Consider the following 22,863-nt stretch of genomic DNA (forward strand, 5'->3'; position numbering starts at 1 on the left):
ATATTTATTGTGGAGTAAGCTGGAGATCCATATTTATTGTGGAGTGTGCCGGAGGATCACAGCGGTCATGCGCAATAAATGCCGGAGGGGCGTCATAGTACGGTCTCTGGCCGGACCTCGGAGACGTATAGCCGTAGTAGGTGGCTGACAAAAGTAGGCCTCGGGCATTGGGGTTTCTCTTAGGTCGGAGGTTCCGAGTTCGGGTGCCGACTTCGGCCTTCCAGGGTCGACGATTGTGCGGCTTCTTTGGGGCATTCGTGTCATTTGGGGGAAAAATCTTATTCCCCCAACATATCTCATCCTATCAACTTAAGTTTTTGGAATAAGTGGTGATTTCAACATAGGCCTTGAGTTCGAATCCTGTCTCCGTACTTTTTAACCCTATTTTTAAAAATTTCACATATTGGGCTCTTCTAAAAAAGTCCAGCCTACATATGGGAGAAAATATAAAAAAATATAAAATATATAAATAAATCTATCTCATTCTATCAGCTTCAGTTTTTGAGATAAGTGGTGAAAGTGGCATGTACTCCTACCCAGAGCCAGTTGCCACCTGATGCCGACTTCGGTGTTTAGCGCTCTGCTACGCTTGTGGTAATATTACGTCTGAGTTGGCGCCTAATATTATATAATAAGATTTGGGTTCTCTGAAGGGATATATCATAACATTTTCCCCTTGTTAAAGCGGTTGCTTTCGTGAAATGCGTTTATTAATTTTTAGCTGCATGATGGCTGACAATGAGTGGACCGTTTGTCGGTGAACACAACTAGGTCTTTGTCTCTGCTGAAGAGACCCACATACAATAATTTATTACAGAATGGGATGGATCTCCCCAGGATATCCTCAGCCTCTCAAACGCTCGAGTGGAGATGGAATAGGCTTCAGCGGCAGAAATATTGTCTCCAAGGCTGCCATTACCTTGGCAGCACTCAAGTTCCTGAATTTTCACATATTATTCAAGCACATATTTAACCATCCCAGCATGTTAAACTTATTCTTTTGACGCAAAGAGTACAGAAAATGCCTAAAAAAAACATTTTAGTTACTGGTTAAAAAAAGAAAACCTCAATTTTATATCATCGGAAGCTGCATCACGCCATTTAATATGAGAATGGATAAAGCACCAAACTCTAATTATTCCGATTGTTGTTTTAACGAATAAATGGGGCATTAGACAAGCTGGCAAACTTCTTTTCAGTTCAACAAGGTTAATTTAGTGGCTTAACAAGGTGTGTTGAAAGGAAATTGTTTCATCTCTCTCAAAAATTTGTGTGAAAGGAAATTGTTTCATCTCTCTCAAAAATTTGTGTGAAAGGAAATTGCTTCAAACCTTTCCCCTGTGCTCATGGAGGTAATCTTAGAAGGTAATTATTTAAGTTTATACATCACTTGTGATCAGAAGACTGGTTTTAGTTTATAATTTTCCACTCATTATTTTTTATCACAATGGCTAATCCTGTTGGCCAGGTCTCCAGTTGTATCCCGTGAACGATGGGAATCTAGACGGCCCTGATTCCAACCCAGCTTTCATTCTTGTGATCTAATCGGACGGCTGATTCTATGCCAAAGAAGGATCGATGGCTCATGTTCGGCGTGCCTTCCGAGAAGGATGGATCACACAAAAGCTGGAGCTTGGAGAAGGGGAAGCTTGGAAATAAAAGCTTGGAGCCAAGGCGGGTTGGCCGGAAGTGGCTAAAAATAGAGAGACGAGTCCAAACTACCTCAAACCGGGGGGCACGAGGGAATCCCCTACCAACCCACGGGAGTCCCAAGCCCCACGTTTCAACTTGGATAGGTAGGTAAGAGTCACCCCCGGTCATCCGTTGGACCCAGAGACAGCGTTGCGGCACGTAGAGAAGTCTGACCGGACGATTTTCTCTACCACCGCCGACGAGAAGCACCAGCTCGCGAAATATTAGATGGATCAGAAGGACTCGGCATTTGATCCGGAGAGGGGGAAAAAAAAACAGGTATTTGACATAAATATCCAAATGGAAACTGAGGAAGATGGAACCATAAATAGCATTATGGGGATGCCTCTGATAACACCAAACATCCCACTTTAATTTAGATATTTAGTCTTGGATTTAATCAATTTCGAGATGTTTAATTTAATTCTTCTTCACCTTTATTTATTTGACTATCTATCAGTCTATTTGTTACTTAAAGGGAGTCTCGTCAAAAAAGTTTTTAGTAGTATAAAGTTGCATTATAAGAGGTTGGGAAACTAAGAACGGATCCTTGATTTGGATGATGGAAAGACTTCGACACCTACAAACTCCAAGGACTACTGTTCGAAGTCTATGGATCGCAAATTCTAGGAAGCCAACTTCACATGAGATCCTCGTAGAAGAACGGTCAAGTCAGATCAGATATACCACTACCACATTTGAATCCAAGGCTGGATTTTGGGCCGTCAATGCGCGATTGCGTCCACGTATGGTAATGGTGGATGGTCTTCTTTTGCCACGTCGACCCTGGCCTTTTGGGGCTTCGAAAAGTAGCCAGGGATTTGATGCACGAAGGGAACAAACGCATGGTGCCTTAGTGGGTGGTGGGGTTTTATTTCCCTTAATTGAAGATGATGGAAGGACCAAAGAATGGGATCTTGGAGTCCCATTGGCTAGCTTTCCATGAGCCATCCCGGCAGCATTACGGTTTGGACCGCATGGCAAAAACAATGAGCCGAGAATGCCATGTAAACATCTCTTGGGTGTTCGAAGGTTAAAGGATTATATTATGTTATGGTTTTGTAATTTTTTTTATTATTATCATGAAAGTGACTCATAGCCACCTTGTCTTCTCTATTATTTATCTTCCAGATAATTTAATTCTTTAAAATTTAATTTTGTTTAGAGAAAGACAGGCAATACCCCTTAATAATGCTAAGAGATTTTGCCAACTAAACCAAAAAGGATACTCAAGATTTAAAAGCTGATCTTGTATTTCCAAATATCAGAAAAGTTTTTAACTCTTAGTTTCTTGTAACATTAACTAATTTTTTTTTAAAAAAAAATATTTGAATTATATACTTAGAAAATATTATAATAATATGCTTGTGTATCAGAGAAATCATGTCCACTTAATCCAGTGTTTTTTCTATACTTGTCTTTAATCGGTCTTATCATTTTCTAAGTTCTATCAATGTATCCATCGCACCTAGAGAAGCCAAAAGTTTGGGCCATGTTCCAACCCGTGGCTTTAGAAAAATGGGAATCTGACAACAGCTAAATAATTTGATATGGCAAAGGCGATGCATCATTATTTGACAAACAACGGGTGGGACAGAAGTCTCAGTCGATTGGATGTCTCATATCATTGTCCTCTCACGTAATTGTGATTTACAAAAGATTTTTTATCACTTCTTTCCAAAACACGTATCTGCGTGCCCTTTGTGAGTCAGTGTACAAAAAATGTTGCATATGTGGCTAATATAATTGTGGGGTCTATAGTTACATGGGCTAGCAATTGGAGCATAATTATTAATAACCCATGATATATATCTCCTCAAAATTCACAACATTTTTTTGCTATGTCCTTAATCCTTCTAGTGCCTTTGTTCTTTGGGCCATAGTCACAAGTCTACCAGTAAGGAACAGTTCAGGTAAAGTTAAAAAAATAAAAATGTAAATGTTTTATATATTTATAATGACTAGTTATAAAACGTGTTCTCAGATGCATGCAGCTGCTAAAAAAATTATATTTTATATAATTTAACTAAAATCTAAATAATAAAATAGTTGAAAATAATTCTATATCTTCATTCAGATATATTTCTTTCTTCTCTCTTGGGAATTCTTAAGTTCGAATATACTAAAATATCTTCTTTAGAATTTCTCGGGCGTCTCTATATTTTATAGAAGTCTAGCATGTCTTGAGCTTTTTAAAAGAACCCAAACCATTTCTAAGTGTTGTTAGTATGTTGCATATTACCTTATTTTATATGCATACATAAATTTCTTGGCATTGCACTTCATAAAAACTTAGTTATAAAAATTAAATTGGATTCATAATTGATAATGATATTTTAGTAGTTATTTATACTTTTTTAAATATTGTTTTTGTATAAATGAAAGTGGTATACATTCAAATAAATGAATCATTCTTAGTAAAATGATTGTTACATACACTCCTTAGATATTGTCTTAATATTTTTGGCATATCTCGAGATGTACCAACTAAATCGCTACAAAATTTGATTATGTTATACTCTACTCATATATCTATATGCTTGTGGTCTATTCACCCCTTCCCTCGGAGTCGCTAGCCCCTCCTAACTCTCGACATTTCGTAGTTAACTGTCCCATTAGCGATGTTTTGCTAACGTTTTAGATCTAAACTTTAGTAGGTGAAATAATAGCTGCAAATGGAGTAATTGCAACAAACAGCTTTTCAGAACAAGCTTTGGTATTTGGACTACATCTCTCAAACCGCATATAGAAAAAATCTAAAAAATATATGGCAAGTAGACAACTCATATATCTACTTTTCATCCTTTGTGGCCTTTGCAAAAAAATCATTTAAAGGGAGAAACAGAGGCTGCAAATAGAGCAATTATAGCAGATCGCTTTTCAGAACCAGCTTTGGTATTTGGACTACATCTCCCAAACTATATAGAGGAAAAATATGAAAAAAAAGATAGCAAGTAGACAACTCACAGATCTACATTGCATTTGTATCCTATGTAGAAAAAATCATTTGAAGGGAGAAACAGAGGCTGCAAATGGAGTAATTGTAGTAGATCGCTTTTCAGAACTAACTTTGGTATTTGGACTACATCTCCCAAACTACATCGAGGAAAAATCTGAAAAAAATATAGCAAGTAGACAACTCACAGAACTACATTTCATCCTACTATGTCCTATGCAAAAGAAATCATTTAAGGGGTGAATCAGAGGCTCCAATCTATCATATTAAATCAAAAGGTTAAAACTCAGAATTTTTAAATTTGAAATTCATATTTTGGAGCCCAATTCAAGAATATTTTGGTCTTTTCTCAACACCAACGACTATGAACTTTTGAAACCTATAAATAAGGGCATCTTCATCAATATTTGAAGAAGGATTGAAGAGAAATCAAGTGAGTATTGCTCTTACAAGTAAAAAATCTTTCTTATTGAGAAATTGAGTGTAATGCTTTCATTCTTGCTATTTTGATTAATAAGTATTGTAAGAGAGTTGTTGAGCTTTTGTTAGCGTGAGTGATAGAAAAAATTTCTTGGAAGGATCGTACTTTAGATAAATAAGAAAGTGTTTGAGGGAGTAGATTAACCAAGGGTTAGCTCGGTTTGTAAAGCTTTGGATAAGCATAGTGGATTAAATCTCGAAAAGGAGTCCCGAAAAGTGGATGTAGGCTTACAAGGAGACCGAACCACTATAAATCATTGTGTAACACTTTACTTTTCTTTACTCATTACTGTTCCATACTTAATTGTACGTTTGTGATTATTACTTGCTATACTTGTTATATCTAGTTTATTTCATTAGATTTAAAAACTTGAGAGGATTTGATTTTATTTTCATAAAATTTTATAAAATCCAATTCATCCCTTCTCTTGGGTTTGCCACTTTGGGTCAATATTGGCGTCTCTATATTTTATAGAAGTCTAGCATGTCTCGAGCTTTTTAAAAGAGAGGCAAAAAAATAAATGATAACAAAACCTAGAATGATTAATATAACATGATGACATCTTAAATTAGCTGCCAAAAAGTTACAATATTCATATATAATCTGTGAATGGTTGAGCAGTTTTAAAATAATTTATTAAGTCCGGTCGCAGAGCTAAAGTTGAATTTGTTTTAAAATAAATTTTATTAAGTCCGGTCGCAGAGCTATGGTTGAATTTGTTTCGCGTGCGATTGGTATATTGTGCTGACTCATCCATCCGAAGTTAAAAAGTATTCATTCAGTTTTAGTTAATCTTTTTAAATTTAAATCAAAATCAAATCAATTTTTTTATTCCAAAAGATTTTAAACTAAATACAAGAAAAAAATCGAACTAAACTGAACCAAAATAAAATAATCGGTATTACAGTTTGGTGGGTTTTATTGCACACTCGTGACCACGTGCACCTAAACACCAAATCGTCAAATTGATCTCGAAGACCCGCCTCGAAGCCCAAAACGGCTAAAACCTTTCCAAGTAGGTGCATGCCGCGCAACTTGGACTTCACGTTCTACCTAACCGCCAAAATTTTTCAGGCGTTCAAGCCGAGCCGACCCGAGCCGGCAGCCGGAGAAGAGGTCCCCTCTCTCGCCTTGTTTCCCAGGTAAAACGGCAAAAAAGAAACTCTATATTCTCAGCCGACAGTTTCACACTCCTGGGCGTGCACGCGTTTCTCGGGTGAGGATATTGTGACACCACCTTTATATACAGCAAGGAAGGGCTTTGGTTCTTATTCACCAGTCGTAATAAAATCCAGAGAGAGAGAGAGGGAAGGGGGGGATGGGGGTGTTGAGGAGTACGGAGAGTTTGGAGGCGGAGGTGGAGGAATTCCGTGAGATGCTGTTCAGGAGCAGCGGAGGTTTGGAGTTTGGGGCGTGGAAGAGGGGATCGGGGGCCGTCCGGAGGGTGACGGACGGTGAGGAGGGGGAGGGACACGGGAGGATCGTGTGCGTCACCAGCGCCGTCTCCTTTCTCGGATTCGCCATCGTCAATCGCCTCCTCTCCCTCGGCTACTGCGTCCGCCTCGCCCTCGAAACCCAAGGTCGGCCACTCCCCAAATCAGCCATCAAATAAATCCCAACAGAAAAAAAATTTATTAGCCTCTATTACTCTCAAACTCAATTTTTTTTTTTCCCGACCATCTCAACTTCAGAAAAGTAGAGGTTTTCGTCCATTATATTTTTGTACTTTTTAACTTTTTGAAAGGTGTTCTGTGATTTTTTTTTTTTTTTTGGGTAAATGGCTGTGTTGTGATCTTTACGGTGTTTGTTTTCTTTTTTTTGTGCTAGAAATCTTTTTAGTTGTCTTTTTGGTAAAAGAAATTGGGGAGGGATTCGCTTCGATATTCGTGCACGACGTGATTTTGAGGCCGGTAAATAGCCAAGGCGACGTCCTCATTCGTAGCACCGCCTTGGCTTGCGTCCTTCCGGTGACAGGAGGGCCATTGTGATTGGGGCGGTGCACCGCGCGCTGCACCTGGTGTAGGATAAAATTTCTCCACCGAGAGTGGTTCTTGGTGGTCCTGGTGGCTTAATTTAGCAGGGTGGGCCCACAATAATAATGGGTTGCCCGAATCTGGTGACGTCGGCATCTTGCTGGACTGCTGTACTTGGCCCGTTTCGTGGACTAATATGTGACCCTATTTTTAGGTAGGGGAATGCTATGGCTCAGGACTTTAAAAAGTAGCAAAAAATGGGAGTTGCAAGCTTAAGGAAACAAATGCTGGCTATTTTTTTAGCATGTGAATTTGTGATACCTGTATGTCACAACTTTATTGTTTTGGTTTTTACTATTTTATTAAATTATTGACGTAATTAATTACTACCATGCAATGGCTTTCTCAGAAGATCTAGACAAGCTGAGGGACATGGAGATGTTTGGTGAGATGGAGAGGGACGGCGTATGGGCGGTGATGGCCAGCGTGATGGACCTTGATAGCTTATGTTGGGCGTTTGATGGATGCACCGGGGTGTTCCACACCTCGGCCTTCGTGGATCCTGGGGGTGCATCCGGCTACTCAGTAAGTTCCATCCAAATGTTCTCTTTCAGCTACTTAGTTAATGTTTTTTTTTATCCATAAATATCTTTCTAAAAATTTAAATTTGCATAAGTATTCTTCCAAAATTAATATTTGCACATATATATATATATATATATATATTCTTAAAATATTTATTTTACTATTCTATCTTTTTTTTTCTTCTTATTTTTGTATATGTATCTATGCCATCTAACGCCGTTAAAAAATTAATGGTTTCAAATTAAAATAACTAAAATATACTTAATGGGTATGCAAAAAGAAACATGGCCATTATATTACAAGTATTTATGCAAAAACAGTGTTTTATGAGGTAAATAAATAAATATAAATTTTAAAAAAGTATTTATACAAATTTGAATTTTTAGAAGGATATTTATGTAAAAAATTTTATATATAAATATAAATGCTAGTTAGATGTGCACTTAAGGCTACGTGCCAACGTGGCCCCAGTTGATTGGTCCTGGCATAGCTAACCATGCCCTGCCGTGTAATCTTATGCGCAACGGCACTAGATCAAAATTATGATCACCCTGTTCTATTGAGCTTTGTGATCTTTATCTATTAAATAGGAACCTTTTATTTAAAAGAATGAAATAGAATATGTGGATGTATGAAGACTGCCAAGCAGCATAGGACGACTTTAGTGCAAAATGAAATATCTAGAAGGGTAGGATGGGAGAGTGAGTAATAAATTAACATTCCAATATTTCTCTATCGTGTTTGTTGTATGATTAAATATATATATTCTTTTGGAGGTCAACAACCAATTAAAGGTGGCCCTTCATTTTGTATTTTAGAATTAAAGTAGATGGTTTTATATAGAGTGGTGAGGACTGGTGCCGCGTTAACCAAGTGATAGAAGATACGAAGCCTCTTTGTTTTTGGGCTTACCTGCCCTTCTTTCTTCCGTATGAGGCTTTGACCTGCCCAAAAAATGGTGGTAGGTATATGAATTCTTGGTACACATGTGCTTTGTATCAACCTCCTTGTAGGCGTGACCGATAATTATTTTCAAATCCAGGCCAAAAATCTCTCTTGTAACATTGAAACATAAGTGGGTCACTTGATCTTATTAGCAAATCTTGTAAGGTCAGCTTAATGGATCCTTCTTTGGGAGTACCGATTCAACTTTTGAGCAGATCAATCGCAAATCTCGTTATTCTAAAACCCCAAGGTGGAAATAGGTACATGTATTTATTGATTTATTATCCAGGTCATTTAACTTGATTAAGAATTAATTATTAAAATAATATTATTGCAAAAACTGTTAATAATAAAACATAATCCTTTTTGAGGGATTTTTTGGCATGTATGAAATCCTGGGTTAATGCGTATTAGGTTGTTATGTAGGACATCCAAGTTTAGTGGTCACATATTTGGATCCTTTTGTGATGTTTTATTTGTTACTCCAATTCCCATGGACCTTCATTTTGTTGAGACTCAAATTTTTTTTAGCAAACTTTGATTTGGAAGTTCAAGAAGAGTAATATCCAGAGGTTGGTGGCTAGTCGATCTCTTTTGGTAGGTGATTAGATATATGGAGACATTTATAGTGCATTAGATTGTACAAATGAAAGCAAGTCAAAACATGATTACGAAGGTAACTTTTGACCTCACACGGCAGAACTCCTTTTCCTTGAAGTCACTGATGAAGTTAGGAGCTTTGGAAGGGAATTCAGGTGTTCTATATGCACACTAGATCGAACCAATTGATCTAGACCAAATCATAAGTTCTTATCTATCAAAAATATGGCAGCACCAATATTCTCTTACTTGGCTTGCATGTACCGGAGCCATTTGGTGTAGTGTGTCTGGCTAAAGGCGTTTGTCACCTTTAATAGCGACACCACAACCATACCAATTTCTATGATTCCTGTGTATGAGAAATTAAGAATGAGCCTGGGTTCTACCACCATCGATCCACTAAACTTGATTCCAAAGTTTTTTGTCTCGATGCCGGATCCCGTACTGATACCACACTAGCACGGAATCGGTACGGTACGGTACAGAGTCTTTTTGATATACGGAGTATCGGTATGCCTTTCGTATCGAGTACTGGTAACGAATTGGTATGGTATGATTTGTACCGTGTATTCGGACTAGTACAACGAACCATGCTTGACTTTTTATGTTTATCATGTACCTTTGCTTTTGGCTCCACTCTGGCCAGCCATCTTATCTCATTGAGCATTTAGGAGCCACCTCTTGTTGTCTTTATAAAATAGACTAGTTCACATGATGAGACTAATGAATGAAGGTTTAGATTGGATGCCACGTGTTATGTCCTTCATCCACCCCCTTAGGGGTGATAATCAGGTGTACCAGATCAGCTCGAAAGGCTAGTTGTTATTTGAGATGGGAGAGATACATACTGCTATAGTAACGCAGAAATGTCATACAAAAAAAGTCCACAGATGATGTGTAAATCTTTTCATTCTTCCTCTCATTAACAAACTGTATTGTGTCATTAATTGGTTGTCAAAGTACAATTTGCGTGAGTTTTTGGTTGCCAAAGAAATGCATCAGCTGAAGTTGCTCATCCAAATTTATTGGACGACCATGAGCATGGCTCGTAGGTGGCTTTCATAGTTATCTGTTGAGATGGTGGGTACTATTTAGTCAAGAAAATGGAGATCTCATGCCAAGTTTGGTGGGCGCTGTCAAGCTAATGTAACTCGAGGAGACATCTTCTTATTACTCTAATTTCCCCATCAAAAGAGAAGAGAAGAGATTCGATTAAGTTTCCAGGTTTACCTGTTGAGATAGTGTAACACGTTGGCGAAGTGTTGATTAATTAATTTTTCCAATTTACATTTCCGGTATGCATATATATAGAAGGACATGATCTTAACTGACATAAAGGAAGCTGTCTCGCATCTAATAGTGGTTGAGCAGCATATATCTGTTTTATTCTTAACCATTCATTCTTGGAGACATTTGTGTTCTTATAGGCACAGTTGTATGTCCATATCTTAACGCATTTACGTGTATACTGTGGGTCTTGCAAACAACCAACAGTCATACTTGACAACTTAGAATGCGAATTGGGTTCAATGGCTTTCCTGTTTGCAGTAGGCCTTCTATCATTAAATGGCATTAAATGGCTTTGTCGTATTTTAGTGGCTCACGTAATGTCTAGGAGAAAAAAAGGAGGAATGCTAAATCTACCCTTACAAGCACTCGCAAACTGTTCGCAATCTATGCACGCTAACACATTGGTGGTGCTCGGATGAGGTAAAAATCATGCGCTTTAAGTTTATAAAGCTTGTGCAGAGTCACCTTGATGTGCAACATGTCCCACCATGATTTTTCAAAGCACAGTTGCTCTTAAAATCTTCTCCTTTCAATTTCATAATTTAAAGTTTCATCTAACTTTTGCCTGCTACATGCCACCAAACATGTTAGAGGTCACAACTACAAACTTTATGAGCATTGTCATCTATTAGCACATAGATCCTTCATCTCTGACAAAATCATGGACACTTGGACATAAATTGACAATTTTCTGATACTTTCATCTTCTCCTTGTAAGGCTAACTAGTTTTGTTTTTCCTTCACACAATGAACTACTCCTTATACCATCTTCTAACTTCCTAACATCTAATTAGTAATGAAATCATATCATAATACTAGCTGCTACTCGAGTACATAATCAAATTCCATTCTTTCAACAATACAACTAAGTAAAAATGGAGATATTAGTTTTTTTTTTTGGTTTATCAGATAATTTTTTTTATTTTATTTAGTTCTTACCTTCCTCCTTGGTCGCAAACTCCACAGAAGCACATGGCGGATATGGAGGCTAGAGCAGCAGAGCGAGTGATCGAAGCCTGTGTGCGTACTCAATCTGTCAGAAAGTGCGTATTTACCTCCTCTCTTCTAGCCTGTGTTTGGCGGCAGAATTCCCCTCGCAATAACCGTCTCCCCACCGTTGTTGACGAGAACTGCTGGAGCGATGAAAGCCTCTGCCGGGATAAAAAGGTGAGGACTGCTCTTGACTCTTGAGGAGGAAGTCCGTAGATCCTGCAATCCCCATATCTTGCATGGATTCTGGTATTCACAAACATGGTATCATGGTTTAAGAAAAGAGACATGAAGAGCGAAAGAAAAATATGAAGCATTTTTCTTCAACAAATAAAAGGAAATGACGAATCCTGGGGGAGGCCATGGCAAGAAATCTCACACTCATAATATCATACACCCGGTAGAAGTTGAAGGGTTGCACAAATTAATATGCCATTATTTCCAATCCCTTGCCAAAGAATTCCCAACAAAAGATAATCTAAATTAGTTCTAGACACTTGTGAGAGCTAATTATATTATAGAAATTTTCTTTATATTTTTTTTACCTTTTCGAGTGGATCATTACAAACATAGTCCAGCTCTGAAAAATGACTTTGTTTCAAATGGTTGCAGCTATGGTTCGCACTGGGCAAGACGATGGCAGAGAAAGCAGCCTGGCGAGCGGCTCGAGGAAGGGACTTGAAGCTAGTCACGGTGTGCCCGGCTCTTGTCACCGGACCGGGATTTCGCCGCCGGAACTCCACAGGATCCATTGCGTACCTAAAAGGTGATTCACCATGGCTTTGCCTCCTCCTAAGTTGAATCGAACAGTATGAAGTCTTATACTCAGATATATCGCTATTCACCAGCAGCAGAGCTGCAACAATTATCCTGAAAGCTTCTCTTAAAACACATGCAGGAGCTCGTGATTTGTTCGCAGAGGGGTTGCTTGCAACGGTTGATGTTTGCAAGGTGGCCGAGGCTCACGTAAGTGTCTACGAGGCAATGGGTAGCACGGCTTGTGGGCGGTATATCTGCTACGATCATATCATCCAAAGAAAGGAAGAGGCTGCGGAATTAGAGCGGCAGCTCGGAATTCCCAACAGGATTTCCAGTGAGACCCCCACTGACCACCCAACCTGGTTCGAGCTTTGTAACAGGAAAATTTCCAGGATAATGTCATCAAGGAGGAGGTGCGCATACGATGTCTACTCAATAGTGTACAATTAGAAGCTCTGGTATTCAAGCACATCACCACAGACTCGGGAGAGTTCGGAGCTGTGGTTGCTGGCATTCACTGCTCACAGCGTGATGGAATCTTGCAAAGCTGTGTTGTTGGCATTGAGGAGCTTCTGAGTGAATGAAATTGAGAAACTGATGTCCACAATATTATGCAATCAGGTTGGAAAAGAGGATTGTTGGAGAGGAGTGGAGGAAAATCATTGTACAAAGTTTCCTGTGTTATCAGTCTTGAGTTGATAACATAGTGGGTATGGACGAAAGCTTCTGAAGCAATCAAATTTGTTCTGTCTTTATTTCTGCGAAGCAACTCTTTCTATCCTATAAGATGGCATTGGGAGTGAAAGGAGTGCATGGCGCAGACAGAATGATAGATTAAAAGACAATCACAGTTAGACAGCGGAGTCGAATTTAGAGGCGATCTAGAACAAATTATTTCTCACATTTTAGGATCCAGATAGATTTTAGTATTACATGATTTTGATTTTGGAGACAACCATCCTCGGCCTATTTAGCAGCTTATGGCCTTTTTTTTATTATTTTTTTTTATTTTGATGCAAAGGGAGGCAAAAGGAGCCACCAGGCTTATAGCCCTCTTTTAATCTGAGATAAAAGGGACTTTGCAGTCCAACCCAAAATCTAATGGTAAGCTGGAGGAAATAGCTAATTTTTAATGTGAGGATGAGAACTGACCCGCCGTCTAATGGAATGCCAGTTGGGTTCTTAGAGTAATGTGAATAGCCGATCCGTTAAAAAAAGCCAACAAGTATAGGGCCATATTGAACATGACGTAGTAAGAAAATATAAAATATATAAATAAATTTACCTCATCCTATAAGCTTAAGCTTGTGGGACAAATAGTGATTCTAATATGGTATCAGAGTAGAGGATTTTAACATGCGTACATTATATAGTCGTGCATGCCTCCAATCACATCCGCTTATTTTTGTGGATGTGCATCGAAATGAGTACTTGATAAATGAGGCTAATAGAAACGAGCAATTGTGATTGGTAGCACATACAACTACATGGTGCATACTATATAGAATATAATTTTTTCTGTCGATGGACCATGCTCTTCGGACCATGCTCTTCTAAAAGCGCCTTACAAGAAGAAATTATACCCCATACACCATGTACAGCACGTTAGTAGTGTTCTCTTACCCTTATAAGGAGAAACTATAAAAGGGTCTTACAATTTTTCCCTTGCAAGAGTGCAACCTGACGTGATTCTGTAGGGTAATTATAAGGTGTAGGGTAATCATAAGGTGTCGTCTTACCCTTTTATCTTTCTCCTCCTTGTATGAAGTTTATAAGCTTACCAAAGCTCTTAAATGTTCTAATGTCACCATGGCAGACTAGCACATGATGTTTCAGCTCAGGTTGGATTAGACTCCTTGCAAAAGCTTAGTTTTTTGGGTCTAGGCTTAAGCCTTAACCAGAAACCCCTTTTTCCCATGAAGTAGAATTCACTCATTTATGATTTTTATTTGCTCTTTTTTTTTTGTTTTATGGAACTATATTTCATGCAAAGCTTATGTTTTTCACTCAAAAACTTCGTGTCATGTAAACTAATTGGGCTTCCTCGTCATTCTTTAAATGTTTGCACTCCTGAAAATGCAGCTTCTGAGGTTTTGGATTTTCAAATCAAAATCATCAGCTATGAATAATACAAAAGTGAGGACTCGGTGCACAGGTTTTGCCAGCTTCCCATTTTCAGAATTCCTAGTGGGTGTTGCCTAATTAGTAATTTCCTTGGTGGGACCCCTTGTATTTTTAGAATCTGAGATACATAGCATTACTAAAGCAAAACATTTTGGGCTCGTTTGGTTCGCGGGAAAAGAAGGAGAGAAAGTGTGGTCAACGGGAAAGTAATGAAATGCCTCTTGTTTGGTTGGAGTTTTCAAAGGAGAGAGAAGGGAAAGTTGTATTCCCATGAGAATGTGATTCCCACATTTTATGGGAAAGTCTTTCCCATGAGAAACATGGGAAAGTTACTTTCCCATGAGGCGGGAATCACTCCATTTTTACTTTTTCCCAAAAAGTCCCATCAACATTAAAGAAGCATTAAAGAGGCATTAAAAACCTAATTTTTATTAGGGGCATAATAGGAATTATATATAACTTTCCTAGGAAAGTGGATGGCCAACCAAACATAAGCACCTTGGAAATTTGTCACTTTCCCATGGTCAACCAAACATGCCAAAAGTACTTTCCTAGGCATCCTCTTCCTAGGAATTTATTTCCCAGGAATCATATTCCTAGGAAGGAAAATGCTTCCCGCGAATCAAACGAGCCCTTTAGATATACTCAACCAAGGTATCATCAAAAGACAAGAATCAAGCAGAACCATCGTCACAACGTACAGTGATGAACATCCAGCTCCAGGGAATACATTTTTTAAAAAAATGATAGACAAGTCGCACAAGTTTCTGAATTGAAAAGGAACAAGACCCATGTGAAGGCATCTTTCGCCTCTCACAAATTCTGAAACTTTGAACAGAAGAGGCAACTAAACCCACAACCCAACACGCCGTTCACGCGCGCGTCCATTGTCAGCGACACTTTCCACGCCCATCATCCCCACGCTAATCGCCTTCCAAGTTTCAGCTACACCTAAAATGGCAGGGGCATTTTGAGCAGCATTTGCCATCTCTCTTCCCTAAATGCCCCTCCCACCCGGCAACCCCGAGAAGGACACCCTCCCAAACCCCCAATGCCCGACCTCATACAGCTCCGCCCACACCCTCTCGTATTCCTCAAACCCAAGATCCGAACTTCCAATATTCCTATCCTCTCCCAACCCTATTCCCATAATACCCATCTCGATACTCTTTCTTCTCATCCCTCCACACTGCTCTCCCCTTCCCTCATCTCTCACCCTTTTTTTCGTGAAACCCCTCCTCTTCTTCAATAATCTCAGGCACCTCCTCCCCACCACCCAAGGGACCTTGAACAAGGCCAAGGCTAACAAGTTCACCACCGCACACGGGCAGCAGCCCAACGCGATGCAGTCGGCGAGAAGGACCGCGGTGCATGACCGGCACGACCGACCGGAGCATTCGATGTCATCGCCGGCCTCGTCGGGTGCTGGAAACCGGTGTCTCGCCGTCGCGCCACCCTTCGATCCTCCCATTGATCGGCCGCAAGACCTGCAACAGAAAAGATTGTTGTTGGGCTGGAGGAAAGATGGTGGATGGCTGCAGCGAGATCCGAACGTACGGAGCCGGTGCTCTTAAACCGACGTCAGGAGGCGCATGCCTTTAAATATTAAGTGTGTTAAAATGAATACAAAATCCCTCTTTTGGGGGAGGGGAGGGGATCTTGACCGTGGTATTTCCTATGGAAGGGAACATAGCTTGTGGCTGAGAGATACATGCACCCAATTCGCCGAGGATCCGAAAGAAACTGCGTCATTGGAAACGTGGGGCCACATGAGGTGTGGACCATAAGTGTCGGTGGGTGGGTGTCGGCTCGGGTGCGCGCAGAGCCATTGAAGAATCTTTTAAGTTTCCGAGGTGGTGGAGCTATCGGTGGGCGTGCAAGAGTGAGATCACTGAGCTAAAAAATGGAGAGCTGTGACTGGGAGAAATATTTGAGCGTGTTCGATCTTTGGGCATTTGATTGCGACACCACACAAAGTCTCCACAACTGGGCAGTGCTCTGGCAGAAGGTGCAGAGACCTCCATCCACATTGTAATGACTCTATTTAGTGGCATTAGAGGGTAGTTCTTCTATAAGTCTTGTCCAATATTTTATAGAGCTTCCAATGAGCATGGTTTGTGTTAGGGTTAAATATATCAAAGTCCGTTCCCTTATATCAAGAAACAAGAAAATGTCTTTTCAAGTCATTCCTCAATAGTTCCCTTCAATCTAACTAAAATGACCCTTTGAATTCCAATGTTTATCTTCTATGGACTCATTGAATCTACTTAAACGGGATTAGAATGTTTTGTTAACACAAATGATCGCTACATCTACCACTCGTGAACCATCAAATCAAGTGTCAAAACCTAGCTACCATTCCAAAGGAAACATGATAAAAGTATGGTTCCCAACATGATTCATTTGTCTGGTTCCAAAGCCTGAAGACCCTCTCGCGCGCCCATCAAGCCTCTATGGACTTGGTATGTGTATGTAATAATTCCGGACCGTCACCCATTCCTTCGAGGGTTACAGATAAACTATATTTCCGCAATTGCCTTCAGAGGGAATAATAAAATTCACCGCAAGGCATCCACTGACCACTGTCACAGCTCACAAGTTTGTTATTTAATCATTCCGACAAGGTAACAGCTGACAACTTTTTAATTAAAAGTCTGGTAATTACATATCCGAAGAATTAAAACGTTTAATTAATGACGATCAACAGATTCTGTTGAAGCTCGAGAGCCATTTTGACCAGAACAAGGCTCCACCATTGGAGGATCGATGCTTTATAACTTCACGGAAGAATGGTTGAGATTGGAAGGATGAATGGCCACCATCGATGCTTTATAACTTCACGGACCCCACGACTCTCTCCAAATTATCAATCTCCTCCTGCCAAACGGTGTGTGTGTTTTTTTCCTCGGTACCATGATTGGGCCACGAGGCATTGCCTAAATCTATATTTGGTTGGGTTATGAGAGGAAGAATGGTTGAGATTGGAAGGATGAATGGCCACCATCAATCATTTGGTTCAAAAAAAATCTTAGAAAGTATAGATAAAAAGAAGGAATTGTCCATCCATCATTTGATTCAAAAAAAATCTTAAGAAGTATAGATGAACAGAAGAAATTGCCCATGCCCATCAATTCGTTTCCTGTTAATAGATGGAGCATGTGAGGAATGGGTTTCTACATTGACAAAATTATCTCTTACTATTTTTTCCGACAAAACTATAATACTTCTTCTATATTTTTATCTATATGTACTATTTTTCAGTTACCTATTTATATATAATTATTTAATATTTAAAATTAAATTATAAATTTATATAATTACTATATATAAATAAGTTAATTCATATATAAGCAAGTTAAAAAATTATTTATTAAAATTAAATTAAAATAAGTTACTATAGTTATAAATTATAAAGTTCATAAATTTATATGTTTTCCTACTTCTTTAGTATAAATAAATATTTTAAATTGATAATAATTTTACTTTTTTTTAATCAAAGAGTAGTTTAGTTAAAATGCCATATAAATATCATTTATCATGCATTTTATTTATCCGCCAAGTAGAGGAGGGATTCATTCCAATCTATTGTTCGATATTTCACCAAACATGGATGAAAAATTCATCTATTCTCTATCTGATCCACCTTTCTTCAATATTCATCCTCCTTCCTATATCCATTCTCCTTCAATCCATCCTTGTGGCCAAACAAATCATGGATCTTTAAGTATATATTTACCAAAATACCCTTAATATGCTCCACGGACTGGGAGTTACATCATGGGTACTTTGGTCGCTCTGAGAAAAAGATCTGTTTACACTGACCCGCAAGTCCGATCTAATCTCAGAAATGAAACCCGGAAAACACAGATCAGAAACCGTCCATCACAGATGCAATGCACGAGCACACAGTAACACTAGGACAGTCCGCAGGCGAACAGAAATTATTAGATAAATGACAACCCTTAATCCCGATTATACTGACCTGGGACGCAATGTCAGCGCTCGGAGCTCCAGCCGTCGGATTCGAATCGGACAGACACGGGTTGAGGGAGAATCCGGAGCCGGTCGCCGGAGCTCATCGCCAGGTTAAGGGAAGGAGGGGGAAATGGCTTCCCTTCCTTTCCCAGAAGTCGAGCTATTTCTGGCACAGCCTCCAGGGTGAAATCTTGGAAATATATAGGAGGGTAAGTGGGCGATGTGATCCTGCGGAGTCCCAGAACGCATCGCTGTCATTGGGATGCATGACGCATTAATAATTTTTTTACAGGAGAGAAATGGGATTAAAAAAAAGCGGAACTCGTTAACGGAGATCCAATTCCCGAGGACAGGGAATACCGGGTCGAGTTGTCTTAAGGAGGTGCGATCAACTGTGTAGTCCGTGACAGCAATGGCCTTTATAGCTGATAGTGAAAAAAAGTAACAGGAACGATATTGGCAGTCTAAGCTGTTTGCTGTATGTTGTTGTTGCTGATCCGTGCCACTTATGGAGTTCTTGGTGTTAAAACTAGGGACGGAGAAAAACGACAACATAGAGTGAGTAGGCGACGACGCGATGGGGTCTGTTGTGGTCGCGTCAAGGGGTAACAGGTACAGTCAAAACTAATTTAAAACAGGATAGGGTTATTAAATTAATGTGTGTGTATATAAGTAAGGTGTCGAGTCCAAGTATAACTTGGATCCAGGTTGCTGAAAGTGAAGGTCCAGTCAGACCTTCACTCGATTGGTTCAGTGCGTGTGAAAGCTGCGTGTAAATTTTGTACTCAACAAATGTTTTCTTGATTACAAACCAGATCATCATTCGGTCCCAAATGGCCGAATCGTAAAGCGATTGATTCCAGACGAATCAACCCTTAAAATATAAATTAATATTATAACTACTTCTTTTTTCCTTCTATACGATGCTGCTCCTGCTGCTGCTGTGTATACCAAACATTAGTCAACCACATTGGATGAACATGTTTCCGGAAGCATATTTGTCCTTCTTTTTTTAGGCTTTCTAAAATATTTAGTCCCACATTAGATATGCAATTAGTTAATCCTAGATACTTATACAAAAATTAAGAACCCAAATAATACATTATGAGTGAGATTATAGGTAGTGATAAATGGTATCAGAGTGGACCTAACCTATGGCCTAGTGACTAGAGAATACTACAATAAGAGCTTAGATTAGATTTGTATGAATTTGGACTTTTAGACTAACGAGAATGTTGGGGCTTAAATGAGAAAAGAATATGTAGATCTATGTAGGCGTATGTTTAGTCCTGTTGACCCTCTAATGGATTTTGATGAATACAAAACACTAGAGCATAATTCCCTTTATCTTAACAAGTTATTTGAGGATTTTAGTTGGTTAATTAAGAGTATTGTTAAGAAATGTCTAGGCAAGTTCCCATATTTTTCAAGAATTTATTGAAGAATTTTTGAGCTGAAGAAAACAGATCAGGGACAGCCGAGACGTCTCCGGGTTGTCTCAGAGACGTCTCTGGCACAAACAGGAAGAACTGGCACGTCCGGAGACGTCCCCTGAAAAAGCGGAGTCGACTCTCTCAGAGAATTCCAGAAGACTTGTTTTTCGGAGATATAACGGCGGAGTCGTCCCCGAAGCAGCGGAGTCGTCCCCATGCAAAAAGCGCAAACAAGCGGAGACGTCCCCGTAAAGCGCGGAGACGTCTCCGGAGCGCGGAGTCGTCCCCGAAGCAGCGGAGTCGTCCCCATGCAAAAAGCGCAAACAAGCGGAGACGTCCCCGTAAAGCGCGGAGACGTCCCCGGAGCGCCTGGGACGCGACTGACAACTTTTTCAGGTAGATTTGAATTTCAAACGGTCATATCTTTGTGTCTAACGGCTATATTTGCTTTTTGGGCTATAAAAGGGACCTCTTAAGTGCTTCTCAACAACTTCTTACCAACCCAACACAAGATCATTCAAGAGAGAAGAAAGAAAAAGAGGTTCAAGGGAGTTAGAGCTTTCAAGAGGAGAAATCAAGTGCATTCAAGCTTTCCCATCTGATTTCGAGCTCATCTACTCACTCCCACTTGGCAATCAAAGCTCGCATTCAAGCCAACGTGATCCACATCAGAAGAACCACCATCATCCACGCTTCCAACGGCAAAAAGGGTTCTTCCGATTTTATTGTTTCTCATTGTTATATTTGCTTCTTAAGAGCTTTCAAATCTTTTGTAAAACGTTTGAATATTGAGCTTGTTTCAGTCAAGGGACTTGGAACAAGGGATAGGCGTCCCAAGCCTAAGTTAAAATTGGGGGATTGTAGGGTTCGTTGTTAGCCCGGGGTAAAACAACGAGTTGGGTAGTTCACTCGAAAAACTACTGGATTGTAGGGTTCGTTGTTAGCCCGGGGTAAAACAACGAGTTGGGTAGTTCACTCGAAAAACTACCGGATTGTAGGGTTCGTTGTTAGCCCGGGGTAAAACAACGAGTTGGGTAGTTCACTCGAAAAACTACCGGATTGTAGGGTTCGTTGTTAGCCCGGTGTAAAACAACGAGTTGGGTAGTGCACTCGCAAAACTACCGGACTGTAATCTGGGGGATTATAGTGAAATTTCCAAGAGGTCTTGGGGAGTGGATGTAGGTGCTGGGGTGCACCGAACCACTATATGTTTGTTGTGTTTGTGATACTTTTTGTCATTGTCTAACTTGCTCACCTACTTACTTAGATAAATTGCTTGCTTAACTCTTATCCGTGCATCCTTTAGTTGCAAGCATATTTAATTTACTTAATCAAGTCTCATTCAATAAATCAAACTGTTGCTAAGTTTAAATTCCACTGTGCATCTATACAACTTAGCATAATTAATTGAAAAGTTTTAGAAGTAGTACAAAAGTTTTAAAAGACCCAATTCACCCCCCCTCTTGGGTTGTATCTACTGGGCAACAAGTGGTATCAGAGCAGGTGCTCTAAGATTAATTATTGATCTCACGATCAAGAGCCAAAGATCATGACAACTCAAATAGATAGTTTTCTAGGAGAAGGACAATTAATTGATACACCTCCACTATTTAATGGCATAAACTATACACATTGGAAAGCACGCATGCGCATTTTCATACAATCACTTGATTATAATTTATGGAGAATTATAGTCAATGGAACACACACAAACACTAGTCATAATGAGAAAATGGTACAACAAAACTCAAAAGCCATGAACCTATTATATTGTGCATTAGATAGGAATGAGTTTAATTGCATATCTTCTTGCATGACTGCTAAAGAAATATGGAATATGCTTGAAGACAAATATGAATGCACTAACAAATCTGAAACATCATGTGTAGAAGAAGAGCAGTATCATATTGCAAATCCATGCTTCGTGGCACAAGAGGTTCATGCTGAAACTGAAAGCAATTTTACATTTGATGAACTCTATGACGCTTTTTCTGATTTGTATTTAGAATATAAGGAACTTATTTGTAAGAACAAGAACTTGAAGAATGAAAATCAAATTCTAATAGATGAAAAACTGAAACTAACTAGTAAAACTGAAATCTTAATTAAAGAGAATCAAGAACTAAATCAAAGAGATCAACTTCTCACTGAAAGTCATGATAAACTTAAGAAAAACAATGAATTACTTTTAGAAGATAACAGAAGATTAACTAAAGAAGTTGACAAATTAAAACCTATTGTTGAAAGATTTACCTTCAGCTCTGAAAAATTGAACCTAATGATAAATAATCAAAGAGCTGAATTTGATAAAGTTGGAGTAGGATATCAACCTTGGTACACCCAAAAATCTTTTAAGAATATGTTTGTTAAAACAGTTTTTAATTATTCTAAAACAGATTCTTATAATACTAATAAACAAAAGCTAAGTAAAATCTCGTCTGTTGTTCCTAAATCTATACATTACAAATTTGATGAACCTAAAAGGCAAAAACAGAAAACTGAAAGTTTATCTACTACTCATATTCGATCTAAGTTTGTTAAATTCAACAAGAGGATACAGAAATACATCCCTTGTAATCCTAAAATCTGTAAATTCATGGACAAAATAGCCACTAAGAAAATATGGGTTACAAAAGGAACAATTATAGCTAACCTACAAGGATCCAAAAGAGCTTGGGTTCCTAAGTTGAAAATATGATTATTTTTCAGCAAGTATGTCTAGCTATCCAAGGTTTTAATGAAAGATGTTATCTAAACAATGGGTGCTCTAGACATGTGCTAAGGAATTGAATTTAAAATGTAATTAAGAAGAATGAGTTAAGTGAAAGAAATAATGATATAAGTTATTATTGCATCCTCTCATATTGAAATTACTTTATTAGTTGATTAAAACATAACTTGCAAGTATTAATCATTTTTGTGATATAAGTGATATTTTTGGTATGAAAAGAAAATATATCCAAATCACTCCATCTTTCTATGTTATACTTTACCTATTGTTGGATAAGTTGCTAAATGATTAATCAATTTATTAAGAATAACTCTATGAATTCTCTATAT

At 38.8% G+C, this 22,863-nt stretch overlaps 2 protein-coding genes across 2 annotated transcripts; one reads left to right on the top strand and one right to left on the bottom strand.

Annotated features, from left to right (window-relative positions):
• The first annotated feature begins 6,328 nt into the window (after positions 1-6,328).
• On the top strand, positions 6,329-13,036 carry LOC103715829 (cinnamoyl-CoA reductase-like SNL6). The gene is made up of 5 exons (XM_008803587.6): positions 6,329-6,709; positions 7,512-7,687; positions 11,489-11,689; positions 12,125-12,278; positions 12,411-13,036. Exons 1-5 carry the CDS (start codon positions 6,448-6,450, stop codon positions 12,719-12,721), a joined length of 1,104 nt encoding a protein of 367 aa, XP_008801809.4. The 5' UTR covers positions 6,329-6,447; the 3' UTR covers positions 12,722-13,036.
• A 2,065-nt stretch (positions 13,037-15,101) lies between these two features.
• Positions 15,102-18,556, bottom strand: LOC103715828 (uncharacterized). The gene is made up of 2 exons (XM_026807998.4): positions 18,378-18,556; positions 15,102-15,882 (listed from the first exon to the last, which is right to left on the bottom strand). Exon 2 carries the CDS (start codon positions 15,864-15,866, stop codon positions 15,393-15,395), a length of 474 nt encoding a protein of 157 aa, XP_026663799.3. The 5' UTR covers positions 15,867-15,882; positions 18,378-18,556; the 3' UTR covers positions 15,102-15,392.
• Between the last annotated feature and the right edge of the window lie 4,307 nt (positions 18,557-22,863).

Source organism: Phoenix dactylifera, chromosome 1, assembly GCF_051530095.1.
Source record: "Phoenix dactylifera cultivar Ajwa chromosome 1, Ajwa_hap1_PhDact_Kaust_v1.1, whole genome shotgun sequence".
NCBI classification, from domain to species: Eukaryota; Viridiplantae; Streptophyta; class Magnoliopsida; order Arecales; family Arecaceae; genus Phoenix; species Phoenix dactylifera.